The sequence below is a fragment of the Schistocerca piceifrons genome, chromosome 7 (genome assembly GCF_021461385.2).
Source record: "Schistocerca piceifrons isolate TAMUIC-IGC-003096 chromosome 7, iqSchPice1.1, whole genome shotgun sequence".
Classification (NCBI taxonomy): domain Eukaryota; kingdom Metazoa; phylum Arthropoda; class Insecta; order Orthoptera; family Acrididae; genus Schistocerca; species Schistocerca piceifrons.
Genome location: NC_060144.1, coordinates 209,668,948 through 209,696,572, shown reverse-complemented (window position 1 = coordinate 209,696,572; position 27,625 = coordinate 209,668,948). Strand labels below are relative to the sequence as shown.

Below are 27,625 nucleotides of genomic sequence, written 5' to 3'. Positions count from 1 at the left end.
GCCTCCTGCCTGAGTGTCACCTAGTCTTCAGCTATTTTCCACAACTTATCCCAACTTATTCCTCAAGGAATAACTAATATTCAGAGAAGTTAGGAATAGTTACCACTTTTAAATGCTGTATCAGCAAAACTAGAATTTACCCTCCTGGAGGTAAGTAATAGCCAACCAATCTCTATAATTTCAACAAAATTTCTGTTATTTGAAGGGGGATAGAGAATATGATAAATCTGCTTTGGCCCACAATATGACAAACTTTATGATTTATATACAAAGTAAGGAAAAACATAGTGCAACTTTTGAAATACCTGACTAGAAATTCTTACCAGAATCTAGATTTTTCTTCCTTGTGTTTTGAATAACAAAATATTTGATCAAAGCAACAAGCGGTGGCAGAGGAACACACACACAAAACATGCTTTTACGTATGCAAGCTTTTGGAGCCGGGCTCCTTCTTCTAGCAGAGGTGTTGAAGGTGAAGGAAGAGGCATGAAAGAAAAGGACTGGAGAGGTTTAGGAAAAAGGAAAGAGTTTGGAAAAGTCACCCAGAACCCTGGGTAAGGACAGACTTACAGTATTGGATGAGAAGGAAAGACATTGTTGAGGACTGCACCAGACGCGATTTGAAAAACCTGAGAGCTTAAAGCTGGAGGACAGGGTAATATGTGAGACAGAAATTACTACTAAAACAGTGTGCACAACTTACTACGAGAGAAAAGCTAAGTGCATTGTATGTAACAGATGCAGGAGGGGGACGACGAAAAATATACACGTCAGAAATGAAAGGAGTAGAAAACTAAAACAGAAGGAAGAAAGGAGTAGTTACTGTGAAGAAATGCTGAGACAGAAGAAATTAATGTAAATTAAGGCCAGGCAGGTGGCAAGAACCAACGACGTGTTGTAGTGAACAAGGAGCATAGGGTCTGACAAGGATATTATGGTGATTGGGATGGTGACTAAAAGCAATTCTACATGGAGTGGGCAAAATCTCAGAATGGAACTCATTTCAGGGCATGATTTTAGGAAGTCACAGCCTTGTCGAAGTAGCTGATTAATACATCCAAGACAAAGACAATACTAAATGACAATGGTTGTCTGGGGTACGAAGAAAAACTAAAAACATGTAAAAAAATCAATACAATTATGTAAATGATGTGACACAGAATTTTAAAAAAAAAATCACATTTAAACCAATGAACTGAATAAAAATCACAATCAAAGTCGTTCTGATAAAGATTTAACCATAAAAAAAATTATTGTGTGTTGAGATCCGAGTTCACGAATTTCTGCCTGTCAGAACTGTTACTTACTCACTATGCTACAGAACCACACACCATTCATGTAGCTTCATGTTTATTCATTTACAGGTTCAGTCACAACAATGATGCAATTTGTATGAATCTTATCTACTGTAGGCTGACCCTGTGATGATGATAACTGAATATGTGATGACAAATTGTGTCTTGTGCTAAATATGATAGTATGGTAGTGTTTGACTAGCGCTGTGTATGAAACGCGTTTATATTGTTACCATCGTAGTGCATTTGTTGTTGTTTGTGTGTAATTATGTCTGATGAAATGTGAAAAAAGAGGCAAGTCCCAAGATTCAGGACCCAATAACACCAGGAGAGTAAGTTGGAAAGTAAGTGCATCACTCGTTGTGGCAGTTTGGCAATGGTAGATAGTTCAAGTGTGATGTTGAGTGTTCTGATTTGAGGAAACCAGCACCTCTGTTTACTGAAGTTACTATACAGAGCAGTACTTGTACACACACACACACACACACACACACACACACACACACACACACACACACACACACACACACACAATCTGCTGATGCATCAAGCACTGTAGTGCAGTGGTTAAGACAGTGGACTCCCATTAGGTAGGAGAGTGGCTCAAATTTATGTTTTAATGGCTTCCCTAAATCAATCAATGCAAGTGTCAGGTTGATTCATATGAACATGACATGGCCGATTTCCTACCACCCTCGTTCAATGTCAACTTGCACTCCATGCCTAACGAAGTAGTCATCAATTGCATGTTGAACCCCCATCTTCCTCATGTCCCTGATAATTTATATCAGTACTGCTAAGCAAATCATTGAATATAAAACTAATTAGGCCCTTTTCAGATGCAATTCAGAAGGTGGAAATATGTTTATAGGACACTATGATAAGTAAACAAAATTCTGTTTGTAAATTACAGCAACCATATGAGAGCAGTTCACCACTAACTCACCTGAAAAATTCAGTGCCTTGGAATTTGCATTTTCAGCACTGCAACTGACAATTATTCGAAATGCTGGTGAACAGTTTTCAGAGTCTTTCAGAGCACTTATCTCTGCCTGGTCCGTCTGGAAAGCAATAAAGTATTACATAGTCACTTCCAATATTTCACTTTTTGGTCTTCATAACAAAATAATTGCCAATATCAATTAATAACACTACACTGTAAATGCAATTGTGTGGATAGCACCTTCTTAAACTAAATTCTAAAATCTGTGCTTGAAGACATGCATATCATAATCCAGGCTTTCAAAAATTAAATGGTTAATGTGAAAGGTAAATTTTGTAGTCTCTACTTGATGTGCTTAATCCATCCCTTGATATTTCACCATTACATTATTTCATTATTAACTATACGATTGATATCCATTTTCTCTCTTCATATTTGCAATTAACAATGCACATAAGAATATGCAACCTAACTCATTTTTCTTTTATGTTATGACAGTACAGCTTGTCCTCATCCTGGAGGTTTGTATGAATACCACAATGTTTTAATAGGCTTGGTCTAGCAGGAGTTGGAATGCTTGTTTCTTCCTCCGATCTTTGAAGTGATATACTCAGTCAGTTAAAGAGGCATCTACAGTTTAACAAGGGGTCTGAATCGCAGTGCAACTCTGTGCTTTTTCACACAGAGGTGAAAGGAGTGATAAGTGAAAGAAAATAAACCTAAGATCTATCAGAGAGCATTGGATTGGTTGCTGACAAAGATCCACTGATCTACTGAGTCAATGACATGGCATCATACCATTGTTCAATAAATGCCACAGCATCACAGAGCTACATCATGCAATGAGCCCCTGTCCTCCCTACAGGTGAATCTCTCTGGTCTGAGTACCTTACCTGACATGACCCAACCTCCACCCCCCACCCCACCCCAAACCCACAACTTGAAGACACAGTAGAGCCAAAAAATGATTAAAGATTCATACTGACTCCTAACTGAAATTGTTGTTGTTGTTGTGGTCTTCAGTCCTGAGACTGGTTTGATGCAGCTCTCCATGCTACTCTATCCTGTGCAAGCTCCTTCATCTCCCAGTTCCTACTGCAGCCTACATTCTTCTGAATCTGCTTAGTGTATCCATCTCTTGGTCTCCCCCTACTATTTTTACCCTCCACGCTGCCCTCCAATGCTAAATTTGTGATCCCTTGATGCCTCAGAACATGTCCAACCAACCGATCCCTTCTTCTAGTCAAGTTGTGCCACAAACTTCTCTTCTCCCCAATCCTATTCAATACTTCCTCATTAGTTATGTGATCTACCCATCTAATCTTCAGCATTCTTCTGTAGCACCACATTTCGAAAGCTTCTATTCTCTTCTTGTCTAAACTATTTATCGTCCACGTTTCACTTCCATACATGGCTACACTCCATACAAATACTTTCAGAAATGAACTCCTGACACTTAAATCTATACTTGATGTTAACAAATTTCTCTTCTTCAGAAATGCTTTCCATGCCATTGCCGGTCTACATTTTATATCCTCTATACTTTGACAATCATCAGTTATTTTGCTCCCCAAATAGCAAAACTCCTTTACTACTTTAAGTGTCTCATTTCCTAATCTAATTCCCTCAGCATCACCCGACTTAATTCGACTACATTCCATTATCCTTATTTGCTTTTGTTGATGTTCATCTTATACCCTTCTTTCAAGACACTGTCCATTCCGTTCAACTGTCATCGGTGAACCTCAAAGTTTTTATTTCTTCTCCATGGATTTTAATTCCTACTCCAAACTTTTCTTTTGTTTCCTTTATTGCTTGCTCAATATACAGATTGAATAACATCAGTGACAGGCTACAACCCTGTCTCACTCCCTTCCCAACCACTGCTTCCCTTTCATACCCCTCGACACCACTGCTTCCCTTTCATACCCCTCGACTCTTATAACTGCCATCTGCTTTCTGTACAAATTGTAAATAGCCTTTTGCTCCCTGTATTTTACCCCTGCCACCTTCAGAGCGAAAGAGAGTATTCCAGACAACATTGTCAAAAGCTTTCTCTAAGTCTAAAAATGCTAGAAACGTAGGTTTGCCTTTCCTTAATCTATTTTCCAAGATAAGTCGTAGGGTCAGTATTGCCTCACGTGTTCCAATATTTTTACGGAATCATAACTGATCTTCCCCGAGGTCGGCTTCTACTAGTTTTTTCATTCGTCTGTAAAGACTTCGCATTAGTATTTTGCAGCTGAGACTTATTAAACTGATAGTTCGGTAATTTTCAAATCTGTCAACACTTGATTTCTTTGGGATTGGAATTATTATATTCTTCTTGAAGTCTAAGGGTATTTCACGTGTCTCATACACCTTGCTCACTAGATGGTAGAGTTTTGTTAGGCCTGGCTCTCCCAAGGCTGTCAGTAGTTCTAATGGATTGTTGTCTACTCCCGGGGCCTTGTTTCGACTCAGGTCTTTCAGTGCTCTGTCAAACTCTTCACGCAGTATCATATCTCCCACTTGATCTTCATCTACATCCTCTTCCATTTCCATAATGTCCTGAAGTACATTGCCCTTGTACAGACCCTCTATACACTCCTCCCACCTTTCCCTTCTTTGCTTAGAACTGGGTTTCCATCTGAGCTCTTGATATTCATACAAGTGGTTCTCTTTTCTCCAAAGGTCTCTCCAATTTTCCTGCAGGCAGTATCTATCTTACCCCTAGTGAGATAAGCCTCTATATCCTTACATCTGTCCTCTAGCCATCCCTGCATAGCCATTTTGTACTTCCTGTCGATCTCATTTTTGAGACGTTTGTATTCCTTTTTGCCTGCTTCATTTACTGCATTTCTAGATTTTCTCCTTTCATCAATTAAATTCAATATTTCTTCTGCTACCCAAGGATTTCTACTAGCCCTAGTCTGTTTACCTACTTGATCCTCTGCTGCCTTCACTATTTCATCCGTCAAAGCTACCCATTCTTCTTCTACTGTATTTCTTTCCCCCATTCCTGTCAATTGTTCCCTTATGCTCTCCCTGAAACTCTGAACAACCTCTGGTTTTGCAGTTTCTTCAGTTTTAATCTACAGTTCATAATCAATAGATTGTGGTCAGAGTCCATATCTGCCCCTGGAAATGTCTTACAATTTAAAACCTGGTTCCTAAATCTCTGTCTTACCATTATATAATCTATCTGAAACCTGTCAGTATCTCCAGGCTTCTTCCATGTATATAACCTTTTTTCATGATTCTTGACCCAAGTGTTAGCTATGATTAAGTTGTGCTCTGTGCAAAATTCTACCAGGCGGCTTCCTCTTTCATTTTTTCCCCCCAATCCATATTCACCTACTACGTTTCCTTCTCTCCCTTTTCCTACTGCCGAATTCCAGTCACCCATGACTATTAAATTTTCATCCCCCTTCACTAACTGAATAATTTCTTTTATTTCATCATACATTTCTTCAATTTCATCATCACCTGCAGAGCTAGTTGGCATATAAACTTGTACTACTGTGGTAGGCGTGGGCTTTGTATCTGTCTTGGCCACAATAATGCGTTCACTATGCTGTTTGTAGTAGCTTACCCACATTCCTATTTTCCTATTCATTATTAAACCTACTCCTGCATTACCCCTATTTGATTTTGTGTTTATAACCCTGTAGTCATCTGACCAGAAGTCTTGTTCCTCCTGCCACCGAGCTTCACTAATTCCCACTATATCTAACTTTAACCTATCCATTTCCCTTTTTAAATTTTATAACCTATCTGCCCAATTAAGGAATCTGAAATTCCACGCTCCAATCTGTAGAACGCCAGTTTGCTTTCTCCTGACAACGACATCCTCTTGTGTAGTCCCCACCCGGAGATCTGAATGGGGGACTATTTTACCTCCGGAATATTTTACCCAAGAGGACGCCATCATCATTTAACCATACAGTAAAGTTGCACGCCCTCAGGAAAATTTACGGCTGTAGTTTCCCCTTGCTTTCAGCCGTTTGCAGTACCAACACAGCTAGGCTGTTTTGGTTAGTGTTACAAGGCTAGATCAGACAATCATCCAGACTGTTGCCCCTGCAACTACTGAAAAGACTGCTGCCCCTCTTCAGGTTTGTCTGTTCTCTCAACAGATACCCCTCCGTTGTGGTTGCACCTACGATACGTCTACCTGTATCACTGAGGCACACAAAACTCCCTACCAGCGGCAAGGTCCATGGTTCATGGGGAAGTAACTGAAATTAGATGAATATATTTATCGCATCTGCAAGAGGACAGAACTGTCAGGTGGAAACTGACTGATGCCTATACAATAATTTTTTTCTTCAAGGTATTCACTAGCAACTAATTTTTTGTTCCCTTCCTTTCACATACTTCACATCTCATCAAAAGTGTGACCTCATATAGGTATGTCAATCATATTCCAAAAATACAGAAAAAAAGTATTCAGGTTAATGGGTAACATAAATTCTTAAGCCCTCTTTACACTGGAGCAAATGGAAACAAACACTGGTGAATACACATTTGCAAATAATTCATCAGCGTTCATTTTTGCTTAATCTGTGACCAAGTTTTTATACTAGAGGGAACAGAAGTCAACACAAGATAGTGAACACAGCCTATGAACATTGCTTTACGTCACTAATAATTGGCACACAGGATACAACACTGAACTACAGCCACAATGCAAAACTTTGATAACCAGATAATGTGTGGGTTTCAATTTATACATAATGCAGAAAGTGTGGACGTAGTGCACTTAACACTGAATCATAGCTCCAGCTTTCCTTAGCTTAGTCAAAAACTTTGCACATTCATTGATTTGACACTTTTTGCTGGTTTCTTATTACAACCGAGGAGGAAATTTAAAACCTGAACACTAATTACCAACAACCAAGATAACCTGAAGAACAGGTAGTTTTTATACTTTTGTTATTAGCAACCAAAGACATTTACGTAAGCAACCGTTTCTCATTTCAACAGCTGCTATAAATCAGCATTTCTAGGAATAGGCTACTTGGTCAAGTCTGCTATATTGTTTTTCAGTGGGCAGATAACGTGATCCCATGTAAATCACTATTATTTTTTATCAAAAATAATTAACATAATAGTGAGATATCACCCAAATAATTACAGAGACCACAAACATAATCAATAATAATGATAACATAATTTCAATTTTAATTGGCATAACTGATAAGTATTTGCATTTGGTTACTTTCAAGGAAATTTATTGTGCCTTACCTTATTAATATAAAGACATACAAATCTTGTGCTTATTTCACTTTGTTCTCACCTGATACAATGATCTAATGAATTTATCATCTTTTTCACGTCCCCAGTAGGATCTTTAAGCACTTGAGCAATTTTCTACTAATCATATTTCCGTGTCTTCAGAATTTGTGCTGTGGATCTCTTTGATCCCACAAGTAAGTGGGATACCTATACCCTTCTATCAGCAACATTACATTCTCTTCGCACCACTCCATCACTTTTGCAACACATGTCAACAACAACAAAAGGGGGTTTTAGGTGTTAACTGGAAGTCATACATTAAAGATAAGCTTAAGTATTTATGTTTGAGCCCTGGAAATTTTGAACTACGGATGGTAAGCATACTCTGAAGATGGGAAGGTCACAAAGTTGACTTACTTTTCCTGCTTCTATTCACTAATGTCTCATGGCATCACAATTTAAAGCAACTCTTCACTGAGGAAGAAAGTGTTCACTTAACAAAAATATATATTATGAATAGCATGTGGAGACCACTAAAGAACCACTAGAAGATAGCTCTAAGCAACTGGGCATACTGACAATAGCCATATTACTTCTACATCCATACTCCGCAATCCACTATGAAGTATTTCCCAATTTATCACATATTAGTGTTCATTGCTGTTACATTCACATATGGAGCAAAGGAAGAATGACTGCTTAGTGCCCCTGTGTCCACTGTAATCAGTCTAATATTGTGTTCACAATCCCTACACGAGCAATACTTAGGAAGCCGTAATATAGTCTTAGATTTGTCACTTCATCCAGGTACTTAAAATTTTGTAAGTTGGCTGTCACGGGATAGTCAGTGTCTATCATCAAGCATTTGCTGGGTCAGGTTGTCCAATATTTCTATGATGTTATGCTGTGTGTCGAAGAAGCCTGTTAATATGCATACATTCAATACCACCTGGTAGTCCTACTTAGTACAGGTCACACACTTTTTGTAATCAGCCTCCTTTGTAGACTGACTGCATTTTCCCAGAATCTTACCAATGAACCTCATCCATATTCTGCAAGCCACCCTGTGGTGTATGGCAAAAGGTACTTTGTACACCATTGTCACAGTCATGTTATTGTATAACATGGACATTCATCTATGTATGTGAAGTATGTTACATTTGTACATTGAGAGTCTACTGTCAATACCAGCACAAAGTACTGATCATCTTCAGATCTACAATTTGTCTTATTGTTTCTAGGGGTGCAATTTCTGCTCAACCAAGACTCTCCATACTGTATGCTTTGAAGTGACAATTTAATGATAATCAATTTGCACTGATTCATCTGTTGAAATTTTCAAGTACTTTGTAAAGACAACAGGTACTATTTTTTCTTTCTATTCTTTTGTCATCTCCAAAAAGTACAAAATTTGTATTTTCAGACAGTGCAAATGCAATATCATTGATGTTTATCATAAACAACAGAGGACTCAAAATAGATGGTTGGTTAGTTGGGGGTTAAGGCACTAAACAAGGAGGTTATTAGTCACTCAGCCCAGGGGTAGTTCATCTGGCATTAGTAATGTCCACCAGGAACGTGTTCTGATGATGAAAGTACATAGAAGTGGTAAGATTGAAACACTGAAGGCAATACTGATGCCAAAGCTGAGGAATAATTTACTGAGAAGTCAGGTCACCTCATACGGTCTCACAGGACTCATCCGTGGTGAGAGAAACTCCACCGCATTCACCCCCTGACAACCCAATTAAGGACAAAGACAGTTATAGAGCAAATAATACCTTTCAGTAGGGAGATTCAGAACAGTAAAAGTGAGAAGGCTAAAAATGTAGTGAGCATCAGTTGGACTGTCAATAACAAAAGCAAGACGAGAGAAACAGGTAAGGCAGCAGGCATGTGTCCCAGACACACTGCACACAACAGGTGCTGTTCTATCCACAGCTATACCACCCCTGTTCCATTACAGTCAAGATGTTAAAGAGTACTCATAATAGCACACTAACACTAAAATAGAAAATACGATCACCAGAAACAGAAGCTAACTGCATCTGAATGCAATTAAAATAGAGTAAAAGAGGGATGAAGAGGCAGTTGGCAAAGTTGGTAGGCTTGGGGACCCCTAGGTGCACCGTGCAGCGGGAGAAGCCCTAACCCCAATCACCCTGCCCTGCTCTGAAGGTAGTTAAAAAATCTTATATCTGAGAATAAAAACATCTATCACGGAGAAAAGTGGAAACCAGTTCAACAGTCTGAATTGTCTGCTAATATTAGAGGCACGGAATTCAAAGATCACACTTAGCATGGAGGGCCACGAGGAGGGTGCATTCCACCAATATATTAGTACAGTCTTCAAGGCTCTTTAAGGAAAGAGGAGTGCCATGCAGCAGTAGTTCCATTTGCCAGTGAGCAGAGACCTTATCTGCATCTGGGGCTGTCAAAGCAAGTATGGGGATGAGGTAGCACTTCTCTAGCCAAATGGTCAGCTAGTTCCTTCCCTGGTATACTCAAATGTCCTGGGACCTAGAGAAAGACAACTGAGCAGGCAGTACAACTAAGGCCACAGAGGAGGCCACGAACAGCAGCTATCACAGGGTGACAACAAACAGTGATCAATGGCCCAAAGACTGCTCACTGAGACACTGCAAATAAAAATGTGATCAAGAGAGACTTGTTTAATAAAACATAGGGCTCTGATAATGGCTATCTGTTGTGCCATAGAATCACAAGTTCCAGGTAACAAATGTTCTTCCTGAACAGCAGGGGATTTAGAAGCATATTCCATCCAATCAATGGTTTTAGATCTGTCAGTGTAAATGACAGTAGCACCATGATACCTTTGGGGAACTGAAAGATCATGGGTCCAGTAAGCTTTAGGACCATGGAATAGATCAGTCCTACTTTCAGGTGGTCAGACATAGGTCTCTAGCCCATTCATGACAATGAGGAAGAGTATGACACTCGGCATGTGTTCTTGTGGGATGTAATTCTCTTACACTTGTTAAAAGCTAGGTGAAGCACCACCTCTAGCCCAGAACTACTGGTGGGATAAAATCTGACAAATAAATATTAGTAAGGAGCCTTGAAAGCTCCTATCGTGGAGGATAAGTAAAACGTGATAGTGCCAAATGGTGGTGTATGCCTTAAGTAGGGCAGAAAAGACTGTGATGAGCTGCTGGCGTTTAGAAAAAGCCAAGCTAACCAGATGATTGTGAATAATCCCTCCCAGAAACCACTCTGACAGGGGGACAAAAAAAAAAAAAAAAAAAAAACCTTCAAGCAGTTTTTACAGCATGTTGGTGATGCCATCCAATCAGTCAGTAATTGTCAACAGACACTGGCTTTTTGCCTGGCATAAGGAGAGGGATGATGAAACTATCTCAGCATTGTAAAAGGAAGAGATCTTCGAAAGAAGAACAGTAGGACACATTTAGTAGATACAGCCATACCATGAGACAAGGCCAGAGCCTACAGCAGTTCTCAGTCACTTCAGGGTTCATTATATAATTTGGCTTGGTCGGTGGACAAGGGGGATGAAACATAGGGGAGTGTGCTCAACTTTGTTTCTGCACTAGAAAGGTAGCCGAGTCAGAAGATGATGCTGATGCTGTCCCAGAAATAGTTGCTAGGTGTTCAGCAGGAACTGTGGTACAAAACCTGCCCTGAAGGACGAGACCCAGAACAGTAGTTGATCTTTGACAACCCAGATCACTACGAAACTTGCCCCATGCCTGGGAGGAAGAGGCATATGGTCCTAACTAGGAGACATAGGGTTTCCAGCATTCCTTCTTACTGCACTAAATTAGGTAGTGGGTCTTAGTGAGGAGGATGGCCTGTGAAAGATGCCACATGTGGTGTTGCGGGCCCTACAATGATTCTGAATAACTGTTGCAATGTCTCTGGTCCACCATGGGAATGGCCGGTGGCAGAAAGCATCTGAAGGAAGACGAATAAAAGTTCCAGCGGTGCAGGTTATTGAACTGGAGTCATATCCCACAACCTCGTCACAGCAACCTGACAATGAGGGTTGGAGCTAGCAGCAGAAGTATGTAACTGCCTACTGGCTCTTCGAAAAACCAATTGTGGTAACTAGTATGTCAGGCAGTGGCAAAAAAGTAACAGGATTACCAGGAATTGATCACTATCACAAACATCATACTGGAGTGACCAATGTCACAAAGCCAGAAGATCGGGGGGAAGAGATCGTAAGATTGATAAGCCAAAAATGTGCCATGAGCAGCACTGAAGTGCATAGCAGTACTGCCACTGAGGAGGCATAGAACAAGACCAGAATGAAGCTGAAACTTCCTGGCAGATTAAAACTGCGTGCCGGACCGAGACTCAAACTCGGGACCTTTGCCTTTCGCGGACAAGTGCTCTACCAGTTGAGCTACCAAAGCACAACTCACGCCCCATCCTCACAGCTTTAATTCCACCAGTACCTCGTCTCCTACTTTCCAAACTATGCAGAAGCTCTCCTGCGAACCTTGCAGAATTATCACTCCCTGAAGAAAGGATATTGCGGAGACATGGCTTAGCCACAGCCTGGGGGATGTTTCCAGAGTGAAATCTTCACTCTGCAGCGGTGAGTGCGCTGATATGAAACTTCCTGGTGGATCAGATAACATTCTTATTGTGTGCTTCAGTAGAATAAGTACTTTGTTGACTTTAGCTGAACAGTCCCAGAGAATTATGCCACAGGGAACTATTGGGAGAAAGTATGCAAAATTACACCACAGAACAGTTCTGTTAACTTATACATGTGCTGATGCCAACTCAGTTTATTATCTGTCTTGATTTTCAGGAACATTACTCATGCAGCTTCATCTAGTGTGTGCCCATTCATTTCTATTTCTGATATCTGTAAGACATTTTGAGCTGTTTGAGATTGCATACTATGAGTTTTTGTAATATTAAAAGAAAACCAGTTGTAAACTTGGCCATTATTCTCCTGCTTGTGTCTGATACGAACATGTTTTGGCCATTTATTAGTACACGTGTCATCAGCAAATACCACAGTTTTTTAAGTGAGCAAAGTACCAAATCTTGTAGGCAACTAAATATAATGTTTCCCCATATTATATTTACATATTAGTGTAAGTCTATTCTATTAAATATTCTCCCTTCTGACGTATGAATGTAGTTCACACCTCTTTAGGAATGGGCTTTGACACTTTCCAACTTAGGTAGTGGTTTGTAAAATCTAGCTGGCTTGAGAAATGCAAACAAGAAATTTACATGCCTAATTGGTTGATAATGGTCTTTCTATTAAACCAACTGGTTGAAATCCAACTAAAATAAGGAGTGAAAATGAAAGAAAATCCTGCAAAACATAGGTTTTGTGCAGTTGGGTGTCTGAGTTATTGTGTGTGTGAATGTATGCACTTCTACTACAGACAGATAAAAAGCTCAAAAACTAGTGTCAATACTATTGTTTCGTAAGTGCTTCTATGTGCAATGCATCTTATGTATTTTTTCCAGGAATTTCCATTATTGTTATATTTGCATAAGGAGTTTTTCCAACAGGTGGGATTTGTACAATGAAGATGCAATAAAGAATAACATTACTATGTTCTATGCTGGATGAGAAATCTGATAAATAAAATCCAACACCTACCCAATTTTTTAAAGAGTACAAAAGCAGTGCAGATAACACATAAAGGAAAGCTGAAGGACCGTCAGGGTTTAATGTCTTGTCAAAAGCAGAGTCATCAGAGACAGACGGTAAGTTCAGTAAAACAAATATGGAGGCTTTAGGTACAGCCTTTTCAAGGAACTATCCCAGCATTCAATGGAAGTGATTTAATGTAACCATAGAAACCCTACAGCACAATGGCTGGACAGCAATATAAACAATACTGCTCCCAAACTGTAACAGGAATACACGTAATACTCCCCGCCCTCAGCTCCTCCCCTCCAGCAGCCCTTTAGAGACAGAATCATGTTTAATATGAAGCAGTCACTTAAGGCAGCTGTGCTACATCTGGACCACACATCTATTTCCCAAAGCTTGACAGCAGACATAATTTGTAATTATAATTGTCTCGAAACAGAACAAGTGAAATATATCTTGGGGACAAAAGTGATATTCATAAAAGATGAGTGCAGGTAACTAGTTGCAAAGGTAACTCAGACCAATTAGCCAAATGGTATTCAATGGGACTAAAATCATGGATGCTAAATACTCTGACTATGTTTAGACTTTCACTATTTAACTTTTTTTGGAACTCTGCATGATCAACCACAATTCATAAAGATTATTTAGAAACCAGAATCAAAAGCTCAGAATTAAGCTACATTCTGAAAAAGATACACTAAAGTATCTTCTGCATGAATAGAAACAGAGCAACTAATATACAAAAAAAAGTTCTAACGACAACGAAATTTTGAAAGCTGGTAAACTTTATAGCTTTTGTTTGACTCAGTTAAACTAATATGGTACTGCAAACACACAGACTACATTGTCTAACTTTTGGTTGTACTACAATTTATATTATTCTGTGGCAGAAATAAGTGTGTGTTGGGTGGGGGTTGGGGGATGGAGATCTAACAGCGGGGTCATTGGAAATAGCGAAGGACAGGAAAGGAAGTCGGTCGTGCCCTTTCAAAGGAACCTACCTGGCATTTTCCCGGAGCGAATAAGGGAAATCATAGTAAACCTAAATCAGAATGGCCAGACGTGGGATTGAACCGTCGTCCTCCTGAATGCAGGTCCAGTGTGCTAACGAATGTGCCACCCCACTCAGTCTAAGTGTGTGTGTTTTAATGTACATGATGTATCATGTCAATCACTTTCCGATTAAAGTGTTGTACTAGAACCGCCCTCCACTCCCCCTCCCCACAAAATCGTTGTTGTGGTGACAGACTGATTTGTAGTACAACCCGAGGTCTAGGTTAGGTCAAAGGAAAAATCTGGTTGCGAACTGGTGAAGGTAACAAATGCGAAAGAAGACAAACAACGGTTGTTGTTACACACTGACCAGCAGTGGAGCTTAATGTTTATGTCCGTGCCATATTGAAAAGTGCAAAGGGATCCAATACGTAACTTTTACCCACTTTCCTGTCATCATGACAGTCACTATACACTTGGGAATCAGTTTGGCACACAAACCCTGTAGCACCCGCATAAACTTACGAGAGTTCTTTGCAAATTAAATCTGGCACTTCTTGAAGACAAGGGCAACAGTATCATTTCAAAATCTATTTTAATCTGTCAACCAAATTACGCATGCGATGAAAGGTCCTGGACAGGCCTATCATTTCAGTAATACACCATATTAAAGAAATTGTTTGTGGTTGCTGAAAACAAGCACTATTGAAACTGGTTGTTTCTCATCTTTACTGATTTTATATTATCTTCTCTCCTTTCGCATTTACTGACATCATGAGTACTTAATATTCTCTGAAAAAAATGTTGAAAGTTGAGAAAAATGCTTAGTGACTGCCTCTGAAGTTGAAGATTAAAATTTGCACTTCAATAAAGCCCTGCCTCTTGTCTTTGTCACTCCCACGTTCTGACCTGGGCATTTTTCGTCCACATATTGCCATTATTGACCAACACAAGTTTCCAGCATGCTCAGAGCATGACGGTTTTTCCTGCATATTCAAAATTTATCTCATTCCAAATTCACTTTGCAACATAGCTACAGAACTGACTGTACCAGATTTTGATTCAACATCAGAATCTCAACCTACTGCAAATTCAAGAAGTGGGGATATCTAGTTATGAATGTTATTAGAAAATACCACATTCATTGTGTCATTTGACTCCCTCATATGTACGGATACATACCAACATAGCTTTGGTGAACAGAATAAACGCTGCTCCTTTATCCCTCCTGATAGCGTGAGTATTTGTCGAACAGTTTAAACAAAAGTTAATTATCCAGTTTCCAATGCATCTGATTTGCACAAGGCAGGACTGGATTTTTGATATTCTTGCATGCTCAACAGCATATATCGTCTGCAATAAAGAATTGTATGTGTAAATATTACGCAATACATTACGAACATTTTCGGGTACTCATTTTTTTCGTAAATAATCTGATATCAACCGATGGAATTCTGAAAAAAAAAAAAGAAAGATAAATAATACCTCCTTGAAAAATTTATCGGCTTCCTCATCGGCATTCAGACCCAGGTTAGCAATAATAACGTCTTTTATTTCTGAACTCTGCGTGTCGATTGTGACATTCAAACACTTACATGAAATGAGCATTGCGAGCTTTAATTATATTCGGAAATAAAAAAACTCAAACAAAGAAACCACACGTCACGTAGGCCCCCTAGGTGGAAACTGAGGCACTTCAATATAATCAACAGATTATTTTGTTTACAGACGCATTAAGTACACAACAAAGTTTTCCTTCCGTTACCAACCCAAACTATACGACATCAAAATCAAATCACTCGTTCTGAAACTTATCCAAACTTAAACAAAATTTGTATCCACAAACTCTCGTGCGACCGCACTCAGCTGAGGCACTGAGATTTATTATTTTGGATGGAGGGCGCAAGTGGCGGCGGCCAAAACAAACACTACACACAAGATTTCAGTACTTATATTTTACAAAGCTATGTTGGAAGTATGTTGACAATTAATGTTACGGTGCCATTTAATAATTAAGACCATACTAAATTTACTCATTGTACACACATGATGCTGTTATGTTCAATTTACGATTTCAAATTGAATTTGACTTCGTTTTCAGAATAGCCAAATTTGACCTCTGTATTAGCTAACAATAAAATAAAACAAAGCAGATAATAACGCCTGATATAAGACAGCTTCGAATCATTTACAGACTTGGAAGATATTTCGCTTCATTCTCAAACTATTATAAACTACTTATTGCGATTTATGAAGTGGGAAACCCAACAATTGCCAAGTAAGGTTGGCAGTTTAAATGTTTGGCTTTGCTAGAAGGCATGACGAGGAAGAGGGAAACTTGCATCAGAAGTGGAGGAAGTACACGTGCCAGTGTTTGAAGTTTGTGCAGACAGACCTTATAAAAATCGTGGCGAAATAGTTTCACATCTAAATGGTATGATAACTATTTTATTTAACGATCTCGACCTTAACAGATTTGCGCCTTCTGCATCTGGAAATAGATTAGCAGTCATGTTCCCTATTCCTCCCCCAAATTCAGTATCAATACGGGATATTATACTGTGCTTCGCAGTGAGTGCCAGTTATTCACTTGATCTCCTGTAATTCTTCCTAGCACATACGTATTTTATTGTACTCACTGGAAAGAATGGTTTATATTTCGGAACGGATGGCAGTCTCTGCAAGGACATTTTTCCATAATGTGCTCACTCCGAACGCACAACAGAATTTGGCTGCCAGAAAACTATTATGATTTTGCTTATGTCACGTAATAGTGGTTGGTAGTACCCGAATATATGTACTGGTGCAAAAATCAGGGGATGGTTGCCGGTCAGTGCCACGCGTCAGTGGGGTTATTTACGGGTAACAAGACCAAATATATATTAATTCATACGATATTACAACTCAGTCATGCACATAAGCACCGCTATTTTTAAACTTATTGATTGTAAAAGATGAAATATACGAAAACATGTTGCAGACACTGTCAGATATTATCGTGTGTTGAAGTTTAGGTACAACGTACAAAGGGCTTCACGCACTAATCTAAGGAACACCGACCAAATGGTGTATTTATTCTTGAAATATTTCTTCATGTATTAGGTGGCACCGGTTATTTCATCGACTTCGAAGAAAAGCTAATGATAATTTAAATCACAACTGTCAATAAGAACATGAAAGCAAGATGGAGAATACTGAAATAGCACTGAACGGCCGCAGAATTTCAACCTGCAATTTGGGGATGGTGGCAGAAAGGTTTCTTCAACAGCGGTTCAATTAGTTAGTAGTACTGACATGACTTCAATCTGTAGACTGGCTTGTTGTAGCTGTCGCTGGTAATACATGATGTCCAAAGCCACATCACCTCTACATAGGTCCTGCAATCTACATCCAGTTAAACCTGCATAACTGTTGTCAGGCTGTGGTATTTTACGCCCCCCCCCCCCCCCCACTCACTCACTCACTCACTCACTCACTCACTCACTCACTCACTCTCTCTCTCTCTCTCTCTCTCTCTCTCTCTCTCTCTCTCTCTCTCTCTCTAAAACTTCCCTGCAGACAGTTCCTTGATTCTGAGGAAGTGTCCATACAGCCATTTGCCTCTACTTTGGACATCACCAGTTATGTTGCTGCCCAAATAGCAGAATTCATCTACGGTGTTTGTTGACCCATTTTGTAATCTAATTTTGTCAGCACCAACTGGTGTAACATGACTATTCTCTAAAATGTCTGGTTTTAAGACACAATCCCTTTTGTTTAACTTGTAATCCAAAGCCTTTGATCTCTCGTTACAGTATTAAATTGTAATTAGTAATCCCTGAAGTTCTTATTTCTTCTCTAAAAACGTTGCTGATTGTTCAACGTTCGGGTCTTATAAATTGTGGATAGGCTGCAACACTGGCTCACTCCTTTCTCAACTATTGACTGCCTTTCATGTCCTTTCACATTTGTACCTGCAATCTAGTTACTGTAAGATATGTAGATGACCTCTTGAGCTCCCTACAGTTTCTCTGCTAACTAAAGAAAGTATTTTGAAGTGCAGCACCTTTCCAAAAGTATTGCAGTTTTCACACAGACAAGCCAATATATGTGTTCGTGGGCATGAAACGAAGCAAAATAAGCACAGTTTCTCTCACCTTTTTGTGAGATTACTACATTTTGCACCTTTCCCCCATCTTATCTGCATTTTTAATAGCTTGGACAGATTTTTTTTTCCCCCTCTTATCTTCTCTTTCTTTACTCAGAAGTCAACAATGATCACACACCCAGGACAACAAACACTTAAAGAATATTGAATGAGTTTAGTGCAGATCTTGCTATTTCATTAATGTAGTCAGGTATTCTAATCCACAAGGTAAAAATCATACAATGGAAAATCCTGGATGGAATCCAACATTACTATGAAATATACAGTGTGACTTCAGCTGCTAGACCCCGCGTCCGCCCATCCTGATTTAGGATTTTCCGTAACTTCCCTAAATCGCTCCAGGCAAATGCCGGGATGGTTCTTTTGAAAGGGCACGGCCGACTTCCTTTCCTAATCCGATTAGACCGATGACCTCGCTGTTTGGTCTCTTCCCCCAACCAATCCAATCCAATCAGCTGCTAGAGACAGCTATCTCGTGTGAGTTTGGGGGGGAGGGGGGGGGGTGGGCGGCTGTCGTCAATTTTTGACAAAGGCTATGTAAGCGGAATGCTTATATGTGATGGTCTTTTTGTTGTGTGAGTGAGTGGCAACTTTCATAGTATTAATCCAGAAGGTAAACAATCCTGCATTCAAATCATTTCTGGAGAAGTATATACAAAGGTGAGTATTGAGAAAAAGTTATATACAGCCAATTTATGAGAACGTTTTAGAGAAAGTAAGAGGAAATCAGCAAACATAAAGTGGAATTCATGTTGCATGAAACTAACGGTTAGCTGCAAAGATTTTGAATGTGTTGTTTGTTCCGTTACCTAGTGAATGAGTAAAATCTATGCTTTTCAAAATGTACCAACTCAATGCAAGCACGATAAAGCAATCGTTCCACAACTCGTGTGTGGACCTGTGTTCAGGGGGAGACATACAGTATGAAAAAGTTGGGCTTGTGGTGACTGAGCAAGCACACTACATGCTTTTGGCTTTCCAATGAATAAAAGGAGTGTACCCCAATGTCAACTATATGACATGTATTTCACATGTCCTGCACTGTGTTTGTGAAAGTATCAGGGAAAATTACTGCACAGTAAATGATTTCATTGCTGCTCTGAAGACAATCATGTTAAAGGCTCCTAGTTGTCATTATTTGTATTAGGAAATACAGGGTTTCTCCTTCCACATTTACTTGTCATCACAAGGTGGGGTACTTGGATAAGATGCAGTTTTCTTGTGCAAAAGCTTTGATAAAATCAAACACTGCGTATGTGCCCCAGACTTGCTGGACACAGCAGCTGTCAAGCAGGCCCAACAATTAGTCAGCAACGACGACTTAAAGTTAGAACTTTCTGCAGCGCATGGCTACAAGTATTTGTCTGATGTGATTCAGAGTATGGAAGAAGACATGGAGTAGCAGGAACAGGGGGAAAAAAATTGATAAGTGTTAGGATAATCCTTTATGGAATTGATAAAGACAAATTCGAATTAAATTTGAAGAACAATCTAGATATGGAAACCTTTGCAACTTGACTGAACGTACTTTACAGATGCTGACAAGATACGATGCACTCGTTTCTGTAGAGGTCGAGCCAAGTTTCTCCGTATGTGAGGAGTAATTGAGCACAAAGCAGATTGGTGTGAAAAACATTGAAACGAAGTATCCAGTATAACAGAACCTTACAAAAGGGGCAAAGAAAGTTAATGTAGCTGGTTTAAACCCAAATAAAGTAATTTCACCTGCATCTTTTTGTGTGTATTTTCAGAACCTTCCCCTCTCTCTCCCCCTTTTCTGACCATAATTTTCATCTTAAAATCCTTTCAATATTCAGAACTCCAGATAGTGAATTTCAGTCAACACTTCTATATCTGAAAGTGAATAAATGGGAGTTTACTTTTTTCAGTGCACCTTCCAAGATAATTCATATGGTAAGTATTGCCTGAATTCAGATTTGTCTTTTCCACTGTCAGCATCTACCAGTCCTTCCATTCTTGTGCAAATAATTCACGTTAAGAGTTTTTCAACTGTGTCTTTATGTTCTTCACGAGTCCCTAATTCTCTGAATATCAAAGAAGCAGTCTTCAAAATTACTAGGCTGAAAACTCTCCAGTGAGACTAATATAAAGCACACTAATGAATTAATAAATAATGAATATTTGCTGGGTGTCTACTTTAAAAGTGGATTTGGAATCAGCCTGCTCTTTGTGTACACTATGTATTAGCAAGGGGAGTGCAAATAACTGTATCACTAAGGAGATTAGTTTCATGCCAGAAATAAAGAATACTGCATATCTAAGGAAATAACTCAGTAGATGAATGTACATATTACAGAAAATACAAATTTATATTTAGAAAAGGAATTAAACAAGGTAAAAGAATTTACAGTAATAACAGTAAAGGAAGTTCCTGGGTGGAGCTGTATACAAAATTAGTGAAAGGCAACCACTAACCTATAGAGACTGATAAAGTGAAGCTTAACTATCCTGTTACAATAATTGTAATGTTAGGTAAGACTATACTCTGAAATTACTTGGCACCTGGGCTTTCAAGATCCAGAGTTATGATGTGTAGACAAGTACTGTCTGCAGGCAGCTATCACAGTGCTCTGCTCTCTGTGGCACAAGAAAATTGCTTTAAAGTCTCTCCTACAAAAATCTACACTCATGCTCATAAATTATGATAATGCTGATACATGGTGAAACAACGCTCTGGTGGGCAGTTTACGGGTTTAAATTACCTCTGGGTATGACCATGTGGTGCATTTGACCTGCGGTCGTCGCACGGTGGCGCTGGCAGCAGTCAACATACGCAGAGGTGTGTTGGTGCATGTCGGAGTATGGTGCAGCGAGTGAGTGTGCAGACGTTTTCAGACGTGCTAATGGTGACTGTGTGCTGAAAATGCCTCAAAGAATGCATATTGTGATGACGTTTTGAGGGATAGAATACTAGGGCGACTGGAGGATAGTCAAACGCAGCAGGTCGTAGCAAGGGCCCTCCGTGTGCCACAAAGTGTGATCTCAAGATTATGGCAATGGTTCCAGCAGACAGGAAACATGTCTAGGCACTACAGTACGGGACATCCACAGTGTATAACACCACAAGAAGACCGATATATCACCATCAGTGCCCGCAGACGATCACGGAGTACTGCAGGTAGCCTTGCTCGGGACCTTACCGCAGCCACTTGAACAGTTAGCTCCAGGCACACAGGCTACAGACGACTGAACAGATATGGTTTATTACCTAGAGACCTGCAAGGTGTATTCCACTGACCCCTGGTCATAGAAGAGCCCGTAAAGCCTGGTGTCAAGAACACAGTACATGGTCATTGGAACAGTGGTCCCAGGTTATGTTCACAGACGAGCCCAGGTATAGTCTGAACAGTGATTCTCACTGGGTTTTCATCTGGTGTGAACCAGGAGCCAGATACCAACCCCTTAATGTTCTTGAAAGGCACCTGCATGGAGGTCATGGGTTATGGTGTGGGTTGGGATTGTGATTGGTGCACGTACACCCCTGCATGTCTTTGACAGAGGAACTGTAACAGGTCAGGTGTATCGGGATGTCATTTTGCACCAGTATGTCCGCCTTTTCAGGGGTGCAGGGGGTCCCACCTTCCTCCTGATGGATGATAACGCATGGCCCCACCGAGTTGCCATCATCGAGGAGTACCTTGAAACAGAAGATATCAGGCAAAACGAGTGGCCTGCTTGTTCTCCAGATCTAAACCCAATTGAGCACGTCTGAGATGCTCTCGGTCGACATATCGCTGCATGTCTTCAAACCCCTAGGACACTTCAGTAACTCTGCAAGGCACAGGTGCAAGAATGGGAGGCTGTACCCCAGCAGCTGCTCGACGACCTGATTCAGAGTATGCCAGCCCATTGTGTGGCCTGTGTACATGTGCATTGTGATCATATCCCGTATTGATGTCGGGGTACATGTGCAGGAACAGTGGTGTTTTGTAACACATGTGTTTTGGGACTGTTTTCTCAACTTATCACCAATACTGTGGACTTACAGATCTGTGTTGTGTGTGTTCCCTATGTGCCTATGCTATTAGTGCCAGTTTCGTGTAGTGCCATGTTGTGTGGCACCACTTTCTGCAATTATCCTTAATTTGTGGGTATGAATGTAGTTAAAAAAAAAATGAATTTCATGTATCGTATGGATCTCTATAGTGTTCGTAAGCATGTCAAGAACCTGTTCTTAATTTTAATTAGGACTGCAATAATGTTAGTGTTTTTGAAAGAGATGAAATTTTCCTATACAAAGATATGGTATTATCACATAACATCAGAACTACTGAATCACTAAAATGCATTTGTTTACCATGTTTGCCAAAATACTGTGCTCATTAACAGGTGTTTCCAAGGCTGCATGTCACATTGTGTTTGCTATGTACGAGGGCAGTTCAATAAGTAATGCAACACATTTTTTTTCTCGGCCAATTTTGGTTGAAAAAACCGGAAATTTCTTGTGGAATATTTTCAAACGTTCCCGCTTCGTCTTGTATAGTTTCATTGACTTCCGACAGGTGGCAGCGCTGTACGGAGCTGTTAAAATGACGTCTGTAACGGATGTGCGTTGCAAACAACGGGCAGTGATCGAGTTTCTTTTGGCGGAAAACCAGGACATCTCAGATATTCATAGGCGCTTGCAGAATGTCTACGGTGATCTGGCAGTGGACAAAAGCACGGTGAGTCGTTGGGCAAAGCGTGTGTCATCATCGCCGCAAGGTCAAGCAAGACTGTTTGATCTCCCGCGTGCGGGCCGACCGTGCACAGCTGTGACTCCTGCAATGGCGGAGCGTGCGAACACACTCGTTCGAGATGATCGACGGATCACCATCAAACAACTCAGTGCTCAACTTGACATCTCTGTTGGTAGTGCTGTCACAATTGTTCACCAGTTGGGATATTCAAAGGTTTGTTCCCGCTGGGTCCCTCGTTGTCTAACCGAACACCATAAAGAGCAAAGGAGAACCATCTGTGCGGAATTGCTTGCTCGTCATGTGGCTGATGGTGACAATTTCTTGTCAAAGATTGTTACAGGCGATGAAACATGGGTTCATCACTTCGAACCTGAAACAAAACGGCAATCAATGGAGTGGCGCCACACCCACTCCCCTATCAAGAAAAAGTTTAAAGCCATACCCTCAGCCGGTAAAGTCATGGTTACAGTCTTCTGGGATGCTGAAGGGGTTATTCTGTTCGATGTCCTTCCCCGTGGTCAAACGATCAACTCTGAAGTGTATTGTGCTACTCTTCAGAAATTGAAGAAACGACTTCAGCGTGTTCGTAGGCACAAAAATCTGAACGAACTTCTCCTTCTTCATGACAATGCAAGACCTCACACAAGTCTTCGCACCCGAGAGGAGCTCACAAAACTTCAGTGGACTGTTCTTCCTCATGCACCCTACAGCCCCGATCTCGCACCGTCGGATTTCCACATGTTTGGCCCAATGACGGACGCAATCCGTGGGAGGCACTACGCGGATGATGAAGAAGTTATTGATGCAGTACGACGTTGGCTCCGACATCGACCAGTGGAATGGTACCGTGCAGGCATACAGGCCCTCATTTCAAGGTGGCGTAAGGCCGTAGCATTGAATGGAGATTACGTTGAAAAATAGTGTTGTGTAGCTAAAAGATTGGGGAATAACCTGGTGTATTTCAATGCTGAATAAAACAACCCCTGTTTCAGAAAAAAAATGTGTTGCATTACTTATTGAACTGCCCTCGTATAAGGTTCCAAAACTGGCGTTTCTTGCAGATTTGTCAATATTTAACACACAACAAGTACAAAGTTCATGCTACAAAAATCAAGTAAAAATTCTGAATTTGAATATGGTATGGACCTTGATTGTGTGTCTAAGCATGGTAAAAATCTCTTCTTAATTTAATTTTAGTTAGGGCCAGAATTACATTTCTTCTTCAATTAATTGAATTTTTTCTGTTCAGAAAAGTTTTGTACCTGATGATTGGGAGGTACAATGCTTTGCACTAATAGAAGAGGTAACACGGTGGGATTCCACAATGCCAGGCTCCCATGGATGTATTACTAGTGGAAGCATTGCAACCTGAATACTGTCAAATATCAACTACCGTAAATGGGATAATGTTTGTAAACATAGGCTTCTGCAGCCGTTGTCACAGTCAATAAAATTCTTCTGTGTGTGAGGCTGCACTGTCAACCATAAAATTCTGATGTTTCAGTGCCTATTGCAAGATGCCTTTCTCAGGAGGTGTGCTGCTAACTGCTGAATGAGCTCTAGTTTGGTTACTTATATACTGTGAAGGGGCTCTGTCATTGAATGTGACGATGAGGAGGAAGGGTATTAGGTGTTCTTTTATTGGTCTTTACATTGCATGTTGTCATTGGCGGAAATAGGTGTTTTCCATTGGAGTTTCCTTCATTGCTATTGGTGGAAATCGGCGAATAGGAAATTGCAACTGCAGCATAGTGTTGTTTACTAACTGCCTAGTATCAACTAGGGCACATCAGCAGTCTGTGTACCCTCTGCCGCTGTGGCCTACCACGTGCCTGTTGCTTTGCGAGAGCTGTCCTTGCGCAAAGCTGTCACTGCTGGCAGCCAAGATGCTGGAAATTGGTACACATCTTCTCTATTCATGTTGGCTATTTCCTTAGCCTCTCTAATTTTCCTCTTCTAATCTTCTTACCATAAACTTATGGCATACCAAAGGTCCACAAAGAAGCCTTTTCTTTACGGCCAATAGTGAGTGGTATTGACTCACCACCTACAAACTAGCAAAAGAATTGGCTCCAAAGCTTAGACGTCTAGTGAGCCACACAGATTCATAGGTGAAGGACTCCACACAATTTGTAGCACTTTCGAAAGAAAAGCATGTCTTGGGTATGGATTTGGTAGTCAGTTTTGATGTGAAGTCTTTATTCACGAATCTACCCGTGATGGAAACCATGAACATCTTAAAGGAACACATGGCACCTGATATCTGCGAGCTAGTGTGCCACTGTTTGACGAGCACCTATTTCAGGTGGAAAGGGGTTTCTATGAGCATACAGACAGTGTAGCTATGGGTTCCCCTCTATCACCTGTCACAGCAGACATTTTTATGCAACCGTTTGAAGAAACGGCACTCCAGTCCGCACCATATGCCCAGAATGCTGGCTACAATACGTTGATGACACCTTTGTCATCTGGCCACACGGAGGTGAAATTGGGTGTGAATGTGGACTGGTGAATGGTGGTGAGACTGGGCATCCAATAAGCACAAGGTTATCTGAATACAACAAATCAGCAGTGGCAGAACACCAGTAACAGTGCAGGATGAAGATCGAATTTCGAGGGGCCTGCGTACTGGCGAAACAGCTGTTTAGTTTGAGGAGGAAGATAGAGAGCGTATAGAAATAGCCAAGCGACCCGACAACATGAAGAGAGAAGATGGGTACCAACTTCAAGCATCTTGGCTGCCAGCAGTGACAGCTTTGTGGGAGGACAGTCTTGTAAAGCAACAGGCGTGTGATAGGCCACAGTGGTGGAAGGTACACAAATTGCCGACGCTACACAAATTGCTGACGCTACCTAGTTTCCTATTTGCCAATTTCCACCAATGGCAAGTAATAAAGGAAACTCCAATAGAAAACGTCTATTTCTGCCAAAGACGACACACAATGCAAAGACTAATAAAAGAACATCTAATAGCCTTCCTCCTCATCCTCATATCCAATGATAGCACCCCTCCACATTATATAAGTAACCAAACTAGTGCTCATTCAGCAGTTAGCAGCACACCTTTAGGAAGGCATCTTGCAATAGGCGCCGAAACGTTGGAATTTTATAGTTGACAGTGCGACCTCAAACCCAGAAGAATTTTATTGACAGTTAATTATATTTTTTAGTTTTTGTAACTTATTTATGTTTTACTAGTAGGTCCCAACCCAATTGTGAAAGTAGGCCTGTCCTTGTTACTGTAAGAAAGAAAGGAATACTATGGTATAATGCTTCGTTGATGTCACTGGAGATAGGGTTCAAGCTCTGTGAATAGTCAAGGATGGAGAAGGGAACTGGCTATGGCATTTTCAAAGAAACCATCCTGGCATTTGCCTTAAATAATTTAGGGAAACTCATATCTGGCTGGCTGATCAGGGATTCCAACTCAACTCTTACGTGTGTCTATAGTGTTAAAGTAACTAGATTTGATCTTGTGCACTTGCACTGTGTGGGTGGGGCTTGACTGTGCAGATGTTAACAGCCATCTGTCACCCCCCTGCCCCTCACCCCTCCTTCCACCCTTCCCCATTTCTATGCAGTTTTCTATTTTTAAAATTTATCAACTAATTTTCTTATTATTTTATCAGCCAGAATGTCAGAAGATGCAGGCCTGAGCAATGATGAAATAATTTCATAGTTCTTCCACCATGTTAGCTCTGCTGTGTTAGACAGCAACGTTAGTGCGACATTCTTTGCAAAATAACCATAAACAGCATTTGATCCATAGTAAATGGTCTTATTAAATGTTTGTGTACAGTTTAACACACTTCTGTTCATCACCCAGTCTCACAACATGTGCATGTTGAAGCCAGTGAACCACAATGCCGGATCCCCACTGCCCTCCCCCAAGATGAGAACCTCCATGAAAATACCAGCATTGCTGCAGTATTGGGATTTAGTATGGTCAGTCATCCAAATTTTAAGCAGATGTTCAGCAGGTAGTCACAAGCAAACCAGCCTTTTGGAATCTATGATAAAGATTGCAACTATCTTGGATGTCTTTCATGCTGACTGCTTCAGTGACCCACAGTGATTTTGTACTGCTGACTATAATTTTGAAGAGAGCACTTTCTTTAGTTTTCAAGGACATTTCATAGCTTTATCCTTAAACATGTTAATATATCTAACCAGTAGCATATCCTCAGTATGGCGCTTTGCTGATATTTTTGCACATGTAACAGAAATGTTGTTGGGCACAAATTATGTTGTCAGTGGCTGGAAATTTTTATCAAGTAATACTTACATTTCTTGATTAAGCACAAAATTTTCTACACCAGAAAAACCCTAGAGGTGAAATGCAATCAATGTGACTGGAAATGGGGCTCACAGTCCAAGGTGATAATTTTGACCACCAACTAGTATATGTATATTGATCTAAATCTCTTTAAATAATTCACTTACTCATTATAATGCATGGAAAGTTCAGGTTGAGAATTATGAATTATTTAGAAATAGAGGAGACAACTTTCCAAAGGGCAGAAGTGCTGCGTCATCAATAGGCGCGCACACACACACACACACACACACACACACACACACACACACACACACAGGGCTTGCCACTCTTTAGCGGGTTCGTGCTTGGCTACCACGAGGCCCCAGCCTTTGCTGCATTTTGTCCTCTTGCTATTCTTTTTCCCCTCCCTTGGGGAACATGTCTGGGGTATTATA

The 27,625-nt window shown here is 40.4% G+C and overlaps 2 protein-coding genes across 2 annotated transcripts in view; one reads left to right on the top strand and one right to left on the bottom strand.

The window, feature by feature from the left end:
* Positions 1-15,965, bottom strand: part of LOC124804790 — a 33,949-nt gene extending 17,984 nt beyond the window's left edge. Inside the window, exons 1-3 of the mRNA XM_047265118.1 lie at positions 15,551-15,965; positions 15,248-15,418; positions 2,242-2,356 (exon numbers count right to left, since the gene is read on the bottom strand). Of these exons, the coding sequence (XP_047121074.1) occupies positions 2,242-2,356; positions 15,248-15,418; positions 15,551-15,673 (409 nt within the window). The 5' untranslated portion in view covers positions 15,674-15,965. The remainder of the gene's footprint in view (positions 1-2,241; positions 2,357-15,247; positions 15,419-15,550) is intronic.
* Positions 15,966-16,321: 356 nt separating this feature from the next.
* LOC124804667 (leucine--tRNA ligase, cytoplasmic) overlaps positions 16,322-27,625 on the top strand; it is a 167,947-nt gene continuing 156,643 nt past the window's right edge. The window contains exon 1 of the mRNA XM_047264908.1: positions 16,322-16,499. Coding sequence (XP_047120864.1) covers positions 16,497-16,499 — 3 coding nt within the window. The 5' untranslated portion in view covers positions 16,322-16,496. The remainder of the gene's footprint in view (positions 16,500-27,625) is intronic.